The sequence below is a fragment of the Palaemon carinicauda genome, chromosome 26 (assembly GCF_036898095.1).
Source record: "Palaemon carinicauda isolate YSFRI2023 chromosome 26, ASM3689809v2, whole genome shotgun sequence".
NCBI classification, from domain to species: domain Eukaryota; kingdom Metazoa; phylum Arthropoda; class Malacostraca; order Decapoda; family Palaemonidae; genus Palaemon; species Palaemon carinicauda.
The window spans coordinates 16121210-16140061 of record NC_090750.1 but is presented as its reverse complement, the minus strand read 5'-3'; the positions used below and the strand labels follow the sequence as shown (position 1 = coordinate 16140061).

The 18852-nt window shown below is 34.9% G+C and overlaps 1 protein-coding gene across 8 annotated transcripts in view; it reads right to left on the bottom strand.

Moving 5' to 3' along the window:
- The window catches only part of LOC137619471 (uncharacterized), a 5168-nt gene extending 1413 nt beyond the window's left edge, over positions 1–3755 (bottom strand). The window contains exons 1-3 of one of the 8 annotated variants that reach the window (XR_011039914.1): positions 959–3755; positions 477–748; positions 1–211 (exon numbers count right to left, since the gene is read on the bottom strand). The exon at positions 1–211 is cut by the window's left edge and continues 20 nt beyond it. Coding sequence is in view for 6 of the 8 variants with exons in the window: in XM_068349528.1 (XP_068205629.1) it covers positions 38–211; positions 477–748; positions 959–2558 (2046 nt within the window). In the remaining 2 variants the exon portion in view is untranslated. The remainder of the gene's footprint in view (positions 212–476; positions 749–958) is intronic. The other 7 variants (XR_011039913.1, XM_068349528.1, XM_068349529.1 and 4 more) reach the window with 7 other exon arrangements.
- Positions 3756–18852: the final 15097 nt, after the last annotated feature.

Genomic DNA, 18852 nt, shown 5'->3' with positions numbered 1-18852 from the left:
ACCATACTAAGGTTTGTCCTAGGTCTGCGGCCAAACATCATCTCGAAGGGAGAAATTCCAGTCGATTCATTAGGTGTACTCCTAAGTACATACATAAGCAGATCCAGGTCTTCATCCCAGTCTCGTCCAGTTTCACAAATGTACTTGCGCAGGAGGTTTTTAATGGTCTGGTGTACTCGTTCGAGGGCTCCATTAGTCTGAGGGTGATAAGCTGAAGCAAAAAGATGAGAGATGTTCAACTGCTTTAAAGTTTGCTTAAACAAATCACTAGTGAAGTTTGTCCCCTGATCACACTGAAGCTCTTTTGGAAAACCAAAAATGGTGAATATTTTAAGAAGATTAACAATTATTGTTCTAGCAGATATGTTTTTTATAGGTACGGCTAAAGGAAATCTAGTAGTTGGACACAACAAGGTTAAAATGTACTCATTTTGTTTCTTAGTTTTAGGAAGTGGACCAACACAATCTACAATTACCTTTTCAAAAGGAGAATTAGGTACTGTAATAGGAACTAATGGTGCTGGAGGTATTTTCTGATTTGGTTTACCAGTTACCTGGTAGGGATGGCAAGATTCTATGTGGTGCTTTACACCAGCTTTCATACCAGGCCAGTAGTAATCGTCCAGCAAACGCTTATAGGTTTTGGAAATGCCTAGATGAGACTCTGCTGAATGAGCAAGATCCAATAAGGCTGCACGAAGATTAGAAGGAACTACAAGCTGGTAACTATCATGCCAGGAATTTTGTCCTGCAATCTTCAAAGGTCTATAACTTCTCATAAGGATGTTATTATCAAGATAAAAATATGGTAACTTACTTTCATCAACGTCATCTTTTACTTTATCAAAGTATTCTTTCAAACTATCATCAGACCTTTGATACTCTACAAATTCATCTGAGGGAATATCAACAAGATCAGCAAGGACTTTTTCTCCTAAGGTACTTTGATCCACCTTACCTGTGTGTTCAGTGTCGCTAGAAGTTGAGGTTGTAGACCTGGTGACTACTTGGCAGGGAAGCTCTACCACCGGAGAAAGCTCTTTGCAAGCTTTTTCGATCACTACTTCAGGCTGCGTAATGATAAGACTAGGAGTACCGTTAGATTGAGCCAAGTCATTACCAAGTATCATGTCTATGTTCTTGCAAGGCAGGTCAGAATCCAACAAGGCGACATTAGTTGAACCTTTAAAATAAGGACAATCAAGAGAAATCTGTACAATAGGTAAAACCTTTTGACAAGTCAAATCTGACACAGTTACATACTGATCTGTTGGTTTAGCTAAATCTTTTAACTTTGAGCTAATGATAGTTTGAGATGACCCTGTATCTCTCAAAATTTTCACGGGAATATCATTTACTTTACCAGGATATGTAAATGCTGTAAAGTCTGATAGAGGTTGAGCACAGTGAAGAGTCGTTTTATTTGCAGTATTCCCTGATTTGGGTCCTTGTGAAAAAGCATTAGGAGAAGCCTTACCATGAGATGCTTTGCATTTAGGACTAGGACAATCTTTAATATGATGACCTTCTTTCTTACAAAAAGTACAAACTTGTGGGGAAGATGAAGGTGAGGACGAATGTGGTTTAAGTTTATGAATGAGATGGTAATCATCAGCTAATAGGGCAGCCCTTTTGCCATCTTTTTCTTGTTTTTCTCTAATAAACATTGCCACATTAGCTGGAATACGCCTCAGGAATTCTTCTAAAACTATTAAATTCTTTAATTGTTCTAAAGTAGTTATTTGTTCCTTATCTATCCATTTATTAAACTGCTTCAACTTCAATGTGAAAAACTCTAGATAGGTTTGAGCTTGGTTCTTCAAAGTTTGTCTGAAGACTTGTCTATACCCTTCTGCTGTAACACTATAAGCATCTAATATGGCAGTTTTAAAGATTTCATAATCCCTTTCTTGGACAAGTTGTGCTGCCACATATGCAGCTTTTCCTTTGAAGGAGTTTCTGATTAAGAGAACATATTTGTCTCTAGGCCAGTTGAGAGACGTTGCAGTGTTTTCAAAAGTAATGAAAAAAACATCAGGATCTTTTTCATCGAAGACAGGCAGGAGTTTGCGTGCTTTACTAAGGTCAAAAGCATCGGGTAGCTGTTTTTCTGCCAACCTTTCTTCTATTCTTATGGCTGATAGTTCCTTTTCCAACAGAACTTTTTCTTTACGTTCTATTTCAAGTCTTCTTTGCTCAGTTTCTACTGCGGCATTTGCAGCTTCAAGCCTTTTTTGTTCAGCTTCTAGTGTTAACTGCTGCAGTTCAAGTTGGAGTTTCAATTTCACTATCTCTGGGTCTTCAGTTACAGTAACAGTACGAGCAGCACCTCGTTCAAGTGTTAAAGGCCTTAAGGGAAGAGCCTCTTCTTCAGTTATGTTACCACTATTTATCAGGAAATCTAATATCTTTCCCAATAGTTCAGCTTTCACCACAGCATGACCTACAGATATTCTAGCCCTTACAGCTATTTGGCGAAGCTGGTCCTTTTTAACTTCCTGTAGTGTATTTAGGTGCTCCCTGGGTGCACCTAAAAATTTCTCAAGATCAAAAGGCATCTCTCAATACTGATGAAATGGAAAATATCACTGGAAATTATATTACTACTATACACAAGCTTTAAGACTTAAAAACGTCCGGGCATTCATGGATTTATGGTGCGAAGGCACTCACAAACCAGAGGAATTTCCTTAATCCTTAAGTCCTACAATGTACAGAAATTCACTTAAATGAACAAGGCTTTAATAATCCATGCCAATCAGAAAACTTGGTTCACCAATAATGCAAAACCACTAATAATCTTGAATAAAATATTTTTAATGAAGTAAATAATTGGAAGTACCAACAGTTACCTGAACAAGGAATAAACCTTTAAATATCCATCGAGGTGGAACGAAGTTCTTGACCACGTGGTCGTAACAATATCCAGCCGAAATCCTTGAAAGAGCGAAGGTCATACCCTGAGTAAGAGGAGCAGAAGTTCCTAAGGAAGGAATCTTCAATTCCTTATGATGAGGTTTTGAATGCCTCGAAGCACCTCGAGAAGTTGGGGCGACTATGAAGATATCGCTAAGCGATGGTAGTCAACAGAGTCGAGGGTTAAAAGAATGACTAATTCTAGGATGCCATTACCCTGCCTGCACGTCCTCCAAAATCTCGATGTATGCTTAAGATGACGTGTAGCAACACGACATTCTCTAGGTGAAAGTGTGAGCGCGCTGGAGAACACTATCCGGTGGTGGTCAGTTATAAACTAGCAAAATATCACTAATACACTACACTCATGTTGTCCATCATTTTAGAGAAACAACAAAATGAATTTCACAATCCGTCAAGATCGAGCGTAAGCGTAACACATACGTAAGTACATCCCGGACACAGGCCCCCAATTTGTCACAACTTCTGCTTTCCACTTGACTATTCATTCATAAATTCTCAGTAATGAGGGCAACACTTCATGTAGGTATAGTAGATATATTAGGAGAATGATCAAATTAAAGTTAAAATTAAACAGACTTTACTTATTTTAAATCACGTATAAATATATAACAAAATAATAACAAATAACCACTTAATAAACACTATAAGCAAGCGAAGAATTAGCCACCGGATAACGAACTCAAAAGTATTAACTTGAAAGAGCTTGGAAGTAAACATTTCCAAGGATTACATATGTAAAAATAACAAAAGGTAATTTCATTCATGCTGTCCGCTACGATCAGCAATCAATAGATGGCGCTAAAATTATACACAATAATAGGTGTAATTAGAAATGCTAAATAATGATAGGAGGGTTATTATAATATATATATATATATATATATATATATATATATATATATATATATATATATATATATATATATATATATATATATATATATATATATATATATATATATATATATATATATATATATATATATACATCTGTGTGTGCATATATATATACATATACAGTAAGGAGTACATCATATATTTTCATATTTTAGGTTTTGTTCAATAAACAAAACCTCTTCCGTGATATCTCTAGTCATTATGCTTCTGAAATCAGAAATTATCTGAGTCTCTTTATAGGATTTATTCAAAAATTTAAATTTCGAGGTTGTGCATAGTGTTTTATATAAGAAAATACAGTTTAAGAAAAAATATTCAAATTACCTAAGGATGTTCACATACCAATTACACAGCCACCCACCCTCACAAACATACAAACATGCACAACACACATACAAACGCACACAATCACACACACAGATATATATATATATATATATATATATATATATATATATATATATATATATATATATATATATATATATATATATATATATATATATATATATATGTGTGTATATATATGTAAGTATATATATATATGTATATATATATATATATATATATATATATATATATATATATATATATATATATATATATATATATATATATATATATATATATATATATATATATATATGTATATATACATATAAATGTATATATATATATATATATATATATATATATATATATATATATATATATATATATATATATATATATATTATTACTAGCCAAGCTATAACCCTAGTTGGAAAAGCCAGACGCTATAAGCCCAAGGGTTCCAATATGTAAAATTAGTTCAGTGATGAAAGAAAATAAGGAATTAAATAAATGATGAATATAAATTAACAATAAATCATTCTAAAAAAAGTAACAACGTCAAAACAGATATGTCCTGTATAAACTATTAACAACGTCAAAAACAGATATGTCATATATAAACTATAAAAAGACTCATGTCAGCGTGGTCAACATAAAAACATTTGCTCCAACTTTGAACCTGTGAAGTTCTACTGATTCAACTACCAGATTAGGAATATTTTTCCAGTTCTTGGTAACAGCTGAAATAAAACTTCTATAGTACTGTGTAGTATTGAACCTATGATGGAGAAGGCCTGGCTATTAGAATTAACTGCCTGCCTAGTAGTACGAACAGGATAGAATTATCCAGGAAGATCTGAATGTAAAGGATGGTCAGAGTTATGAAAAATCTTATGCTGCATGCATAATGAACTAACTGAATGACGGTGCCAAAGATTAATATCTAAATCAGGAATAAGAAATTCAATAGACCATAAGTTTCTGTCCAACAAATGAAGATGAGAATCAGCAGCTGAACACCAAAGAGGAGAACAATACTCAAAACAATGTAGAATGAAAGAATTAAAACACTTCTTCAGAACAGATTGATCACCGAAAATCTTGTAAAACTTTCTCAATAAGCCAATTTTTTTTTTTTTTTGCAATTGAAGAAGACACAGTCCTAATGTGTTTCTCATAAGTAAATTTTCTGTTCAGTCATGCAAATTTAAAGAAACATTATCAATACTGAGATACGGATTTTGAGGAGCCACCGTCCTCGACTTACTTACAATCATACTATGAGTTTTGTTAGGATTCAACTTCATACTTAATAATTTGCACCATGCACTAATATTTGCTAAATCTCTACCCGGTGAAATACCGGATATCACATTCCTGTACTCACTATGGTGCCCATCAACAAAAACTCTTTCAGATCTATTACTTAAAAAAATCAATAATAATACTAAAAAACGACCCACCCACTCCCAACTGTTTCAATTTGAAAACAAAGGCCTCATGATTAACACGGTCAAAGGCAACACTAAAATCAAGGCCAATCATACAAACTTCCTGACCACAATCAAGGGATTTCTATACAGCATTGGAGATTGTAAGAAGGGCATCACATGCTCCAAGGCCTTTACGAAAACCAAATTGTAAACTAGGGAATAGATGATTACCTTCAGCAAACCTATTAAGACGTTGTGCCGGAAGACATTCAAAAATTTTAGATAATATGGGAGTTATGGAAATTGGGCGGTAATCAGTGGTACTTGATCTACCACAAACACGTTTACATAGAGGAGTAACATTACCAATTCTCAAACAAGTGCTAAATGCTCCTCTTCTTACTAATTTTCGAAAAATAACAGATAACTTTTGAGCCAGGAAATCTGCTGTCTTTATAAAAAACAAAAGAAAAATACCATTTGGTTCTACACCTCCTTAAGCATCAAGGTCCATCAACAGAGCTCTAATCTCACGAGATCGAAAAGCTAAACTAGTAAGTTCAGCCTCAAGAAAACAGGAATGAGGAAGTTCAAGTTTTTCATTACTCTGTTTACTGTAAAAAACGTCAGCCAAAAGGGTTGCCTTTTCCTTTGGACAGTGAATGACTGAGCCATCTAGTTGAGGTAAAGGAGGAACTGTTACATCTACACCAAAGAGTGCAGATTTAAGGGTAGAACACCATTTATGTTCTTGAGTTGTACTCCTTTTCAGTTGAAGCATAAACTCTCTGAGCAAAAGGTCGAACCTGAGTATAGTTGTTCCATGTCAAATCTGATCTGTTACCCTTCCAAAGATGATAGGCCTCCTGTGTCTCCAAATAAGCACATCTACAATCATTATTGACCCTTGGTTTATCCCTCACTCGGTACCTTAGCACACGAGAGGGGATAAGCCTATCAATTATGTAGACTAGATCATTATTTTTACCAACCAGGCTACAAGTCCAATGGCTCCAATAGGGAAAAATAGCCCAGTGAGGAATGGAAATAAATAAATGATGAGAACAAATTAACAATAAATCATTCAAAAACAGTAACAAAGTCAAAATAGATATGTCATTTATAAACGATTAACAAGGTCAAAAACAAAAAGACTCATGTCAGCCTGGTCTACATAAAAACATTTGCTCCAACTTTATACTTTTGAAGTTCTACTGATTAAACTACCCGATTAGGAAAATCATTCCACAACTGGAATAAAATTTCCAGAATACTGTGTAGTATTGAGACTCATGATGGAGAAGGCCTGGCTATTAGAACTAACTGCCAGCCTAGTATTACGAAAAGGATAAAATTGTCCGGGGAGATCTGAATGTAAAGGATGGTCAGAGTTATGAAAAATCTTATACAACATGCATATTGAACTTAATGAACAACGGCGCCAAAGATTAATATCTAAATCGGGAATAAGAAATTTAATAGACCGTAAGTTTCTGTCCAACAAATTAAGATGAGAATCAGCAGCTGAATACCAGAGAGAAGAACAATACTCAAAATAAGGTAGATTGAAAGAATTGAAACACTTCTTCAGAATAGATAGATCACCGAAAATCTTTAAAGATTTTCTGAATAAGCCAATTTTTTGTGCAATTAAAGAAGACACAGACCTAATATGTTTCTGAAAAGTAAATTTTCTGTCGAGAATCACACCTAAAATTTTAAGAGTCATACAAATGTAAAGAAAAATTATCAATACTGAGATCCGGATGTTGAGGAGCCACCGTCCTTGACCTACTTACAATAATACATTGAGTTTTGTCAGGATTCAACTTCAAAACACATATGTACCATGCACTAATTTTAGCTAAATCTCTATTAAGGGTTTGATCAAATCTCTAATGCACCTTGGGTGTCAGGGTAATAGGCTGTAGACAGTTTTTTCACTTCCAATTATTTGATCACGTCTTGAAACAGTAAAATGTCTAGTAACTTCTTGGCGATTTCTTGGGCACTGATGTTCCTGACGAGTATGGCTTCTGCGTAACTAGTCACTTGACACATGATAGTTAACTTTTATTCGTGGTCTTTCTTTGTTCTCGTTAACGATCCCACAATGTCAATCATTACCTTGCTGAACGGTTCTCTTTACGTTTAAATCGGGTGGAAGGGACCCTCTTGATGTAATCCTTAGTCTTTAATGCCATATGGCAAAAATGACATGCACCGCAAAATTGGTTCATATCCCAGTGCATGCCAGGCCAGAAAAAAAGTGTCTCATAAATTTCTCTGTCATCTTTCTTATTCCCATATGTACCATCTCATGTGCTACGTCGATCACCTGTATTCTCAGTGCTGGAGGAATCAATATCTGATGGTATATGCCCCATTCGACATTCTCTAGCGGTATCAGCGCGTCTTTGCCGCCTCATAAACAATCCATGTGGTAAGTCAAACTCAGTTTCATCCCTTAGTTTGTTGTAAAAACTCAAAATCTGTTCTTAACGAACCCTAGATTCCAGCCCTTTTGGATTGGGAGTTTTAGATAATAACAGGTGGCAGACTGCTCTTCCTCTATGTCATCCACAACACAGAACAATAATTCCATTAACGGCGCATTCTTACGTTGCAATACTATTAGCCTTTTTCTAACTTACTTGTCCTGCTTCTAATACTTATTTTTTTTTATTTCTTCCAAGTCCATTGTTTCCTTGTCTTCTTTTTCATTCGTCTGTCGTTCCTCTTCTCTTGTGCTCTCTCGGGAGCTCACCACTTCCGTACTATCATGGAAAAACTCTTCTTCTGTACATAAATCTTCCAAGTTCATTGTTTCTTTGGCTCCTCTATATTCTACTGCCGCCACTTTCTTCGTCATACTCCTAGTTGTCACACAAATAGGAAACAGATAAGGGAAGTCCTTCCTGAGTTCAGAGGTAGTACCATACTTCAGTGGTTTCTCCATTACAATGGGACAATGCTTGATAGGTGCTCCACCAACCTCATTTCCCAGTAGGACCAACTACTCCTTCGACAGCCAACGAATCCATTACTGCAAAATCAAACTGTCCTGTCACCAACTAGCATGACAGTTTCATACGGCAAATAAGTATAACTTCCTTACCTCCTATTACCTTCAAAATGACAGAATCTCCTGTGAGAGACTGTTCCACCATCAGGTGTCTGCCTTGCATCACCACACTATGATTACATTCTGTGTCGCTCAATGTCTTTACTTTGATCTGCTTGCTCCCATCAAGAGTGATTAACATATCCTCTTAAATATATGGTTTAAAGGTAACCACGCTGTTTGGGAATGTCCTATTTGTTTAAAAGTTAAGTGGTTAATTTTACTCATTGGCCTTTCCTGTTTGATCCTTTGTCTTCGTATACTGTTGAGTTGAATTACCCCTAACCACTTGGCTGACTGATTCGGTTGGTTCAACCAACATTCCATATTGATATGGCATTTTTTGCAACACTTGCAACAAATGACATTAATCTTTTGCACATCTATCACAACACATAAAGGAGGAATATTCAACGATTGTTGTTGTGGTGGTACCACATTCTGCTTTGGACTAGTACCAGTAGTACTACCACTGTAACTATAGAACTTGTTCCTATAGTTACTACCGAACTGGTTTCCATATTTCGGTAAATATTTGACATTTGGACTTAACGGCGATCAAAACCTCATAACCGAGGGGTGTTTAAGACCGGTAATATTATAATCTTCACTCAGCGAAGTCGGTCTATCAAGTTTCTTCACCTATCTTTCTCTCAAGTACTTTCGAATACGTTCAGGAATTCCTCGTAAATGTAGTTCCAGCACTATCAGTTCTTCTAAATCATCCATCTCTTTCACTTTGACAGCCTATATCCGTCTATTAAAACATCGTCATACCTGATAAGCGTAATACAGGAAAGTAATATTTTCCTCTTTCCGCAAACTTATGAAACTTTCGTATAGTATTGTGGGGTCATCTGATACACTTGCAGCACGTTCCTCTTAATTTCTTGATACTCCTACTTCTGTTCATGAGACAAGGTAATATACACATAGCATCTTTTTCCAATAAGGTCACTCTGCAATAACACAAGCCATTTATCATGGGGCCATTCCATTGTTGACACGACAGTTTCGAAATGATCAAATAACTCGCAGGGAGCTTTTTCTGTGATATTCGGGATCAACATCTGAGCTTTCGCGACATCAAACACAGGATCATGCATAAATGGGTTCACACATGTCTGAGGTAATGACAACCTTGCACGAACATTCAGCAGTTCCAATTCCCTTGCATGTCTTGTAATTTATCTTGCCTCCTCCATCTCTCTTTCTTCCATTTCCCTTACATGTATTGCAATTTCTCTTGCCTCTTCTCTCTCTTTTTTCTCGTCTTCCAATTTATCTAGCCTCTTCTCTCTCTCTTTCTTCCCATTCTACCATTATCCTCAACATAATAAAATCATCTCCCAATGCAATCCGCCTAATATCATCCTCTACATTCATTTCTGCTTCCATGCCTTAAATTTTGGTGGCAACTGGTATTAGCTGCTGAACGAATTCGGCTTCAGCCTTCTCCAAAAGGTCACGATCGGTTGCAATATCTTCTGGCTTTTTCCTGAATTTCTCAAGGCTTCTAAGGCTAGACACTTGATTTGGGCTTTGATCATTCCACTAGTTGTATGGCTACCACATGCTATTAAAATATTAAGCCACTGAGCATTAGTTACATTAGCTTCCAACAATTACTGAGGAATTGGTTTTTCCAAAAACTCATGTACATTTAATTGAGCCCTCTTGTACTTTACCCTAAGTTTATACTTTTCCAAAATAAATCTCCTAACAATACAAGGAATCCTTTCAACACTAAACTGGTCAAACCTTTAATCAAAATATGGCCCTGCTATCACCAATATTTGAAACATACTCACTCTATCCCAGGGTCTGGGAACCAAAAAATATATATTACGATTAGTGAATTACGTAAACTCCCAAGCTCCCAAACTCTCCAGCTTTATTTTACATAATCTGACCCTCAAGACAATAACTTCGAGATCTGAAAATAATATGTGACTCCCAAATATTATATAGGAACAATGAATATCTAAAGGTCTCTTTCTGTTACACTCAAAACGAAGTGGGGTGATTACTTTTGTTTTAACGGGAACTATTCTGAAACCAACCACTTACTTCGGTCCTTTGTTTGGGGATACGAGCATGACACTAAAATAATTATTAATTATTGGAATAATACATAGTCTACAATATACATGCATACATACATACATATATATATATATATATATATATATATATAAATATATATATATATATATATATATATATATATATATATATATATATATATATATATATTATATATATATATATATATATATATATATATATATATATATATATATATATATATATATATATTTATATATATATATATATATATATATATATATATATATATAAATATATATATATATATATATATATATATATATATATATATATATATATATATATATATTGTCGATAATAAGGACAATTCAAAAGTAGTACCAAGTATAAATAACTCAAAATTTAATTGTAGACTAGACCTCAGAATTATGACAAAATGACAATTCAAGAATAATACAATCACTTGTTTCACTAGAAATGATTGTATCAAAATATTCAATTTTGACAATTAATAAGAAAATTATAATAATTACACCTTTACATATTCCTACGACCGTTGGGCTTACACAAGGATACCAAACGGTTAAGCAAAAATAAATGCACTTCACTTTTTAACCAAATCACATAGGGGTAGTCACAAAAACAAAATAAAAATTATAATATAAACTGTACATTCAAATACACATCACTTCTTTAAAAAAAAAAATGCCAAATGTTTTAAACAACTAGATATGTAGTATTATATTACTAGGAGACATTATGATGGAATGTCAACTTTTGGAAATGGACGACCAATGCTCTCTGAATATTGATAACGCTTACGTGATTGCAAAAATTGCCGTTGACAATGGTCACAAAGTTATCAAACACTCTGCACTATACACGTTTGAGAGAAAGTGATATTCACGTTTCAGAGGAAACTTAGTGGCTTGATAGATGCTGGTAAGAGGATTTTAGAACGTGGAATCTTTTAGAATATCAGGCTGAATCTCTCTCTCCTACGCATTAAATGTCATTATATGTCATTATAATTCATTCTGGAAAATCAAGCTAGTCAATCTCGAAGCGTGTGTAATAGGTCTTGGGGAGTTCTTGCGGTGCCAATATATCCAACTTCGCAAATTTGAGGTATGACTCTATCGTCGCCTGATGATGCCAACCCTCTTAGCCAACTCCACCTAATTATTCTGGTAACATTAAACGAAAAACGAAATTAGTCTAGATCCTCCTTGCAATTTCTAACTGAGTTGAATCATGATGCAATCCCTTGGTTTTATAAGTAGTGTGTCTCATGCTATACCTTTTTAACAAGATACCACACGCACTGTCTATTGTCCATCAACCATGTAGATGAAGATCCTTTGTCTAATTCATGCGAACCCTTCAGTTTTTAAAGAGAGGATATCACTCTTCCTGGACCTTTTTTTTTTATGTTTTTTTTTCTAACGGCCACGTTTAGATAAGAGATAAAAGGTATTCGTATTTTATCAGCTTTCTCTTTCGGTGTTCTTTAGTATCTGTCTATTTTAGTACTTTTCCATATTGTATTTAGGAATTGACCTTCTGTCTATCAGTCTATATTTCTGTCTGCAAATTGTTGATCTATACGTCGAGATTAGGGACATTTCCTTATTGAAATCTAGAGAAGTATGGCCGTAAGACGCTCCATAATTGGTAAGCTTACTCAAAGAGTGGTAATCAGTGTAAAAGTGGGGCCAAGGTCATGGTCATACTTCAAAGTCAAAAGTTAATTAAGAATAAGGCCACCACCCGAGGTAGTGTGTTTCATAATTGGCTTATTTTAAGACAATTTTTCTTTCCTTGTTACAATTCAATAAAAAGCTCACCAATCATTATAATTAGGAAAAGATAAAGGTTACACAAAAGAGCACAAGGACATTAATAATCCGATGCTAATCATACTATTAAAGTTTAATTGAATGATCCTTTACGTTTTGATCAATCATTCCAAAGTAAAACTCCCGATCAATATATGAATAATATTTAGTTTAGAATTACCATAAAACCTGATTAGTTGAATGAGAGAAATCAAGAATTAAAAAAAAAATAAATAAATAAATACCCATGTCTGTTTGTGTACATATGTGTTCAATAGAATGATTTATCTTTGAAAAACCTTTCAATATTGTGTATTGATAAACTGGACTTGGAATATCCCTTTTGTCCTAATATTGTTACATAGATTGAAATGCCATACTAAATCTAGGTTTTTTAGAAACCCAAATAGCTTTCAATTATGGCTTATCAAAGTTCTAGTTCATTACAATAGAATCTTTTCCTTTTATTATTATTATTATCATTATTATTATTATTATTATTATTATTTTTATTATTATTATTATTATTATTATTATTATTATTATTATTATTATTTATTATTATTATTATTATTATTATTATTATTATCATTATTATTACATGCTAAGATATAACCCCAGTTGGAAAAGCAAGATCATATAAGCCCAAGGGCCCTAACAAGGAAAAGTAGGAAAAAAACAACAACAAGGAAATGAAGTAAAAGGGAAGAATGAAACGTTAAAAATTTAAATATTTTAAGAATAATAATAACAGTAAGTTAGATCTTTCGCACATAAACTATAAAAACTTCAAAAAAAAAAATAAAAAGGAGGAAGAGAAAAGAAATAGAACAGTGTGCCCGAGTGTATCTTCCAGCAAGAGAACCTAAGGTTTAAAGGTCACTTATGAATGGCAGAGGCAAGGGACAGTAACATGGCCCTATCAAGTAGGACAATGCCCTAGAGGCTAACCATATATACTGTACATGGGATAAACGCCCAGTCACCCTCTCCATCCAAGTTAGGGCCAAGGAAGGCAATGCAATGGCTACTGATGAGTCAGCAGATAGACTCTGAGACTCTCCCAAACACCCCCCCCCCCACCCCCTCCTTAACCTATAAGGAAAACGAGATTGTAATGAACGAAAACACTAATGACTTTAATTGGGACTCGAACCCAAGTCTGGCGTTCACCAGTCAGGGGCGTTACCATATTGTCCACTACAAATATGGTTGTACAGAATTAGTTCTATTTTACACCTAATAATTTTCTTGTCTCCATTGGACACCGACATTTTTAATTTCAATAACTTCTTGTCGGAACTGTACTGACATTGATATCCTTTTGGCATCCGAAGGAAAAAGGAAGTGAAGAAATAGTGAATACCAGAATGATAAGAAAGATTAAGGGATTCTATAACCGAGTCAAATTCCACAAACAGGCATCTCTGTGTGTCAGATAAATGTCAAGACATTGCTGAATAGGAAAAGGGCTGACCTTGAAGTTTTTGAAAAGTATAGATGAAGTTTAGTAATAAAGATGTTTCATCTTGGAAATCCAAAAGAAAATTGAACTTCTGTGAAAACGTGTGTGTGTGTTTTCGTTAAGGATAAACTAGATAACAATGAAAAACCTGATTGTTGAAAGATAGAGCGCTTGCATAATATAAAATACAATCCTTGTCAGTGATTAATCTCCTAGTAAGTGAGGAAATAAAGAACACCATTCAGAGAAATAATAGAGTCCCTCAATAAATTATACCTAAAAAAAAATAAGTTGAACCATCATTTAGGATGATTGATGCCATGGACTCCAGAGACAGAGTAATGATGGATATAGCCTATGGAAAAGCTTCGATTTCAAACAACTTTTTAATGTATCCGGAAGACTCACATTCACTTTTTAATCGCTAGTATCTGTCATAGCCGTTAAATATAATCATTAGAAGGAAATCTCCTTTGTTGTCTTCACCATAATGATCAGAGACATTTTTCCTAAATGGAAAATAGATATTGTACAAACTATAGGGAAACAGAGAGATTTGGATATACAACGCAAAGACAAAGTCCACTGGGACAGATTTCAGACAGTGAATATAATGAGAGGAATGGTAGGCAGATGTGCGAACGAGGAGACTGGGACAGACGAAGGACCTATGAGGAAACTAGGGCAGACAAAAAATAGCTGATCAGACTAGGGCAAGCTAGGGACAATCGACAAGATTAGTTCAGTGAGTATACATTTAAATAGTCCAGTAAAACTTTATAGCAGAAAAAATATGAGGCCAAAACAGTAAGCAGACTGAAGAAAGACACTTGGACAGAAAGGCAGAAAAGAGTGAAAAAGATTAATTGTTTTTTTTTTTTCTTTTAGTTTATTAATGCCATACATAGTGGTTTGTCATACGCTGTTCATTATTCCATTAGCTGTAAGCTATAGGTTACGGTCAGTTATTGGATACCAACCTACAAAGCCTGCCTGATCTCTTGGTTAATTATACTATAGCTGTCTTTCTATTTGGCTTAATGTTTTATATATTACGGAGAGTAAAACTTATTGGGTGGTAATGTTTTAAGGCTTATTTGTATCGCCATTTTTATAAACTAGTATAATGAAAAAGTTTTACCAATATGTATGAATGGAGCTTTTATTGCAGACATATTGTGTAAAGTTCGGATAGGTTTACTGCTATGAAATCTCCTCCATCTATTATTCAATTAATTGTTAGGTCATCTTCTCTTTCTGATTTGCCACTTATTTTGCTTTTTAAATCTATCTTTACCTCTCCTACTGTTACATTTGGTTCTGGCTACATGTTTCATTATTTCTGTTGGGAAACTTATTTCTTATATCACTAAAGTATAGCACTGTAAAGAAATCCACTGCAATTTTTATCACACCATCTTTATTGCTGCCACTATTTCCATTTCCATTATTTAAAACAGATATCTGTTGGCACCAAGTTACAAGTCTTCTTTTCATCAACTTGCTACTTCGTCCTTTCTTTAATGTTTCCTTAATTTTGGTCCGATTGCGTTTACGAAGACCTTGAGTTTTTAGTTTATTTGTTGGTTTGGACAGTTCTGCCAATTCTATTTCATCTCTCTGGGGTTTTACTGTCATTTCCCATATTTTCTTCATTATTTTTCAGTGTTTTGTGGTTCCCTTGTAATCCCTTGCCCGTCTTTTTGTTTTTATTGATTATTCACCATTGTTACGTGTGTAACATTTTGTCATTAATCACATATTACAACCTCACAGAAAGTGAATGCAGTGATGATCCCTAGTATAGAAATGTACTGCATGAGTTTCATACACGCTCGTACACAGTAACAGTTTTGATTTTTTTATCGTATCACTCACTATTCCTTGTACGATTAATAGACCAACCTGTGTTATCATGATAGCCTAAAGTTTACCATGTATGAATTTTTGGGACTTTTCTTCTTCACAAGTCGCTGTATATAAACTTCATGATTATCTAATACAGTTCAATTTCATTCACCTCACCTCTTAGTTACAACACAACTGACCACTCGCACATTAGTGACCAACAGACTATCCGCTCAATCCCCTTGTGTCCTCAAAGCTGTGCCAAACAGTTTGAAGATACCACCTAACAACCCTGCCTCTTCAACACAGGTTTCCTTAATGAGGGTACAGTCCTTATACAGCGGATAAGTTTTAGCCTGATTTAAGCGTGTTGAAGTCTTATTTCGCATCAAGGGCATGATTCAGTCAAGCACCAAAGCAGATTAGGGTCTTGCAGTGATCACGAAGGACCTTTACCTGGAAATCTGCGATTTTCTTTGTGACCAAGGAACATTCCAGTATTGTACAAGTACCTCAGAAAATACCTACAGGAGCAGTACTCGTCATTGAGAGCCGCCTTAACAGCAAAACTTTCTCACCTCCTGATGAAGAAAAAAACTATTCAACATCGACTGAAGGTAACGTGAATGCAGTAGGACACAGAAGGCCACTCTATGACGTGGTGGACTGGCAATGAAACTGCCCACCAAAAACAACTCTCTCATGAACTAACCAATGACCTCTATTGCCACTTAAGTAAGGTCCACTTTTTAGGGGTGCCGATCGTAAAAATATATGCCAAAAATACACCAATCAAGACACGCTAATGTTATTTTCAGGCATTACTAGCGCTATAATAACGCATATCCTCTGTGAGTTGTATCATCCTACAGGGAACATAAATGATTTTATGAAAAAAAAAATGTGAAATTCAGTGCCCATTGTACTAAAGGTTATTTGGTGATCGGTGAAAACTACTCTCTTGAATAGAAATCCGGTTTTAGGCATGTTGGTATATGCACCTGGAACATGCACACAAAGTTTTATCAAAATCGAACAGTAAATAAGCACATAGCAAGAAAAGAACGAGCAATAACTTTAGTGAAAGCCCCGCCGATGATGGAGCGATAATTAGAAATCAATGATCACCAAAAATTCAAATCTCAATTTAGGCACAAAACCTTTTGAGAGTTTGTAGTTATTATGTCACTTGATAGCCTAAAACATCTAAAAAACATATTATGTAAGGCATAAAAGCAGGACAAGCAAAGAAATACACCTCTCTCCCGAAAAAAAAAAAAAAAAAAAAAAAAAAAAAAAAAAACGATTTTTTCTGAGGACATAGGAAAATGGGAAATAGTCTCATAGTAACCCCTAAAGTGGTTTTCTTTGATGAAACTAATATTATAAAACGACTTCGACCAATTTTTGAGAGGTACACTATAAAAATTACACAATTACTAATATTTCTCATTTTTACTATGAACATATGGCACTTTGCCCAACATGCAATGATATATATTATACCTACTATAATTATTATTCACAGAAATATTATTATAATCATTGTGGGAAATAATTCCAGGAAAGGCCTCCCCGTTTCTGATTTCCGGACCCGGGCCTGAAGAATAGAGCGCCAACACTCTCACACTTGACAAACTAGAGAACCGCAACGAAGACGGTTTGCTTTCCCTACACACGTTTAAGTCCAAAGATTATTCTATACTGGGACTGTCGGCACCGATATCACCTTGATGTTCCGACTCTACTCCAGGGCGCAAAATAGTAAATCCCAATCAAGTGTGGTTGGACTGAATCAGTTACGTTAACGACAGTTTCACAAAGAGTTAGGGGGAGGAGTACTGTAAAAGTCAAAACGTCCTAAGAACCACCGGGAGGTAATACTGTAGAACATTACAATTGACACCGATAGCTTTAAATTGACGTAAATATAAACTTACCCTAAAGTCGTCTCACCTCATGTGATAACTCATGTAGTCATTTCAAAATGTAGAGGTCAAGTTAAAAAGTTAATATTTTTAACCTAAAAATGGCGTTTATTTCCATAAAGTACAACAGGAATTCTCACCTAACTAACACAGGAAAAAAAACAGCAAAACTACCAAATAGAAATTTGAATAAAGACCGCATGGCATATGAAAAATTAAAAATGCCAAGAAATGGTCAAATCAGTTAAATCGTAAATCTATATTCAAATGACTAATCAACCAATGAAAGTAAAAATGGTGACTGAAATAATACTAATAATTCTACTCAATACTTTGAACACATTCCTCTCGGGAAATAAAATTTCAAACTTGATAGAGGGGAACGGGAACACAACTTACGTTAATGAACACGCCACGAATAATTAAACCAGACAGTTTGAACATGACTTCCTAGCTAAATGTGCACATCGTCAAATACAGGCTAGAAAAAAAAAGCGGGGGACAGTTCCTTGGCCAAGGTTGAGCACCGTTACTTTGTACTCATGCTCTTGAGGGTTGATTGTAGACGTTGAAGCATCTTGTAAACTTGTTAACACGGTGCATCTTCACTTCTGCACTGACGTGTTTTGTCTTCTTATGCCTATGGTTTGAATAATGGCACAAAATAAGGCATACTGTTGGTTAGTAAATGGTTGACCAACAGGTAGTCGAACCGACGCCTATACCACAACGACGTCTCAGATAAGGAGGCTATATCTACGTCCGTCTTCCACGCTTGCTGGTTTTTAAGTGGGCCACTCACACGCTTCTTCCTCCCGGCACTGAGCAGGTTCAAGCACGTTCAAGCAGGTCGAGTCCTTCTTCATCTTCAAATTTTCATGAGTACGTGTTTCGCTGAAGGGTGCTTTTTATAAATACAAGGATCATTCTTGAAACTCCAGGGGAAAGTAATTATATAGAAATTCTACTGTCTGGC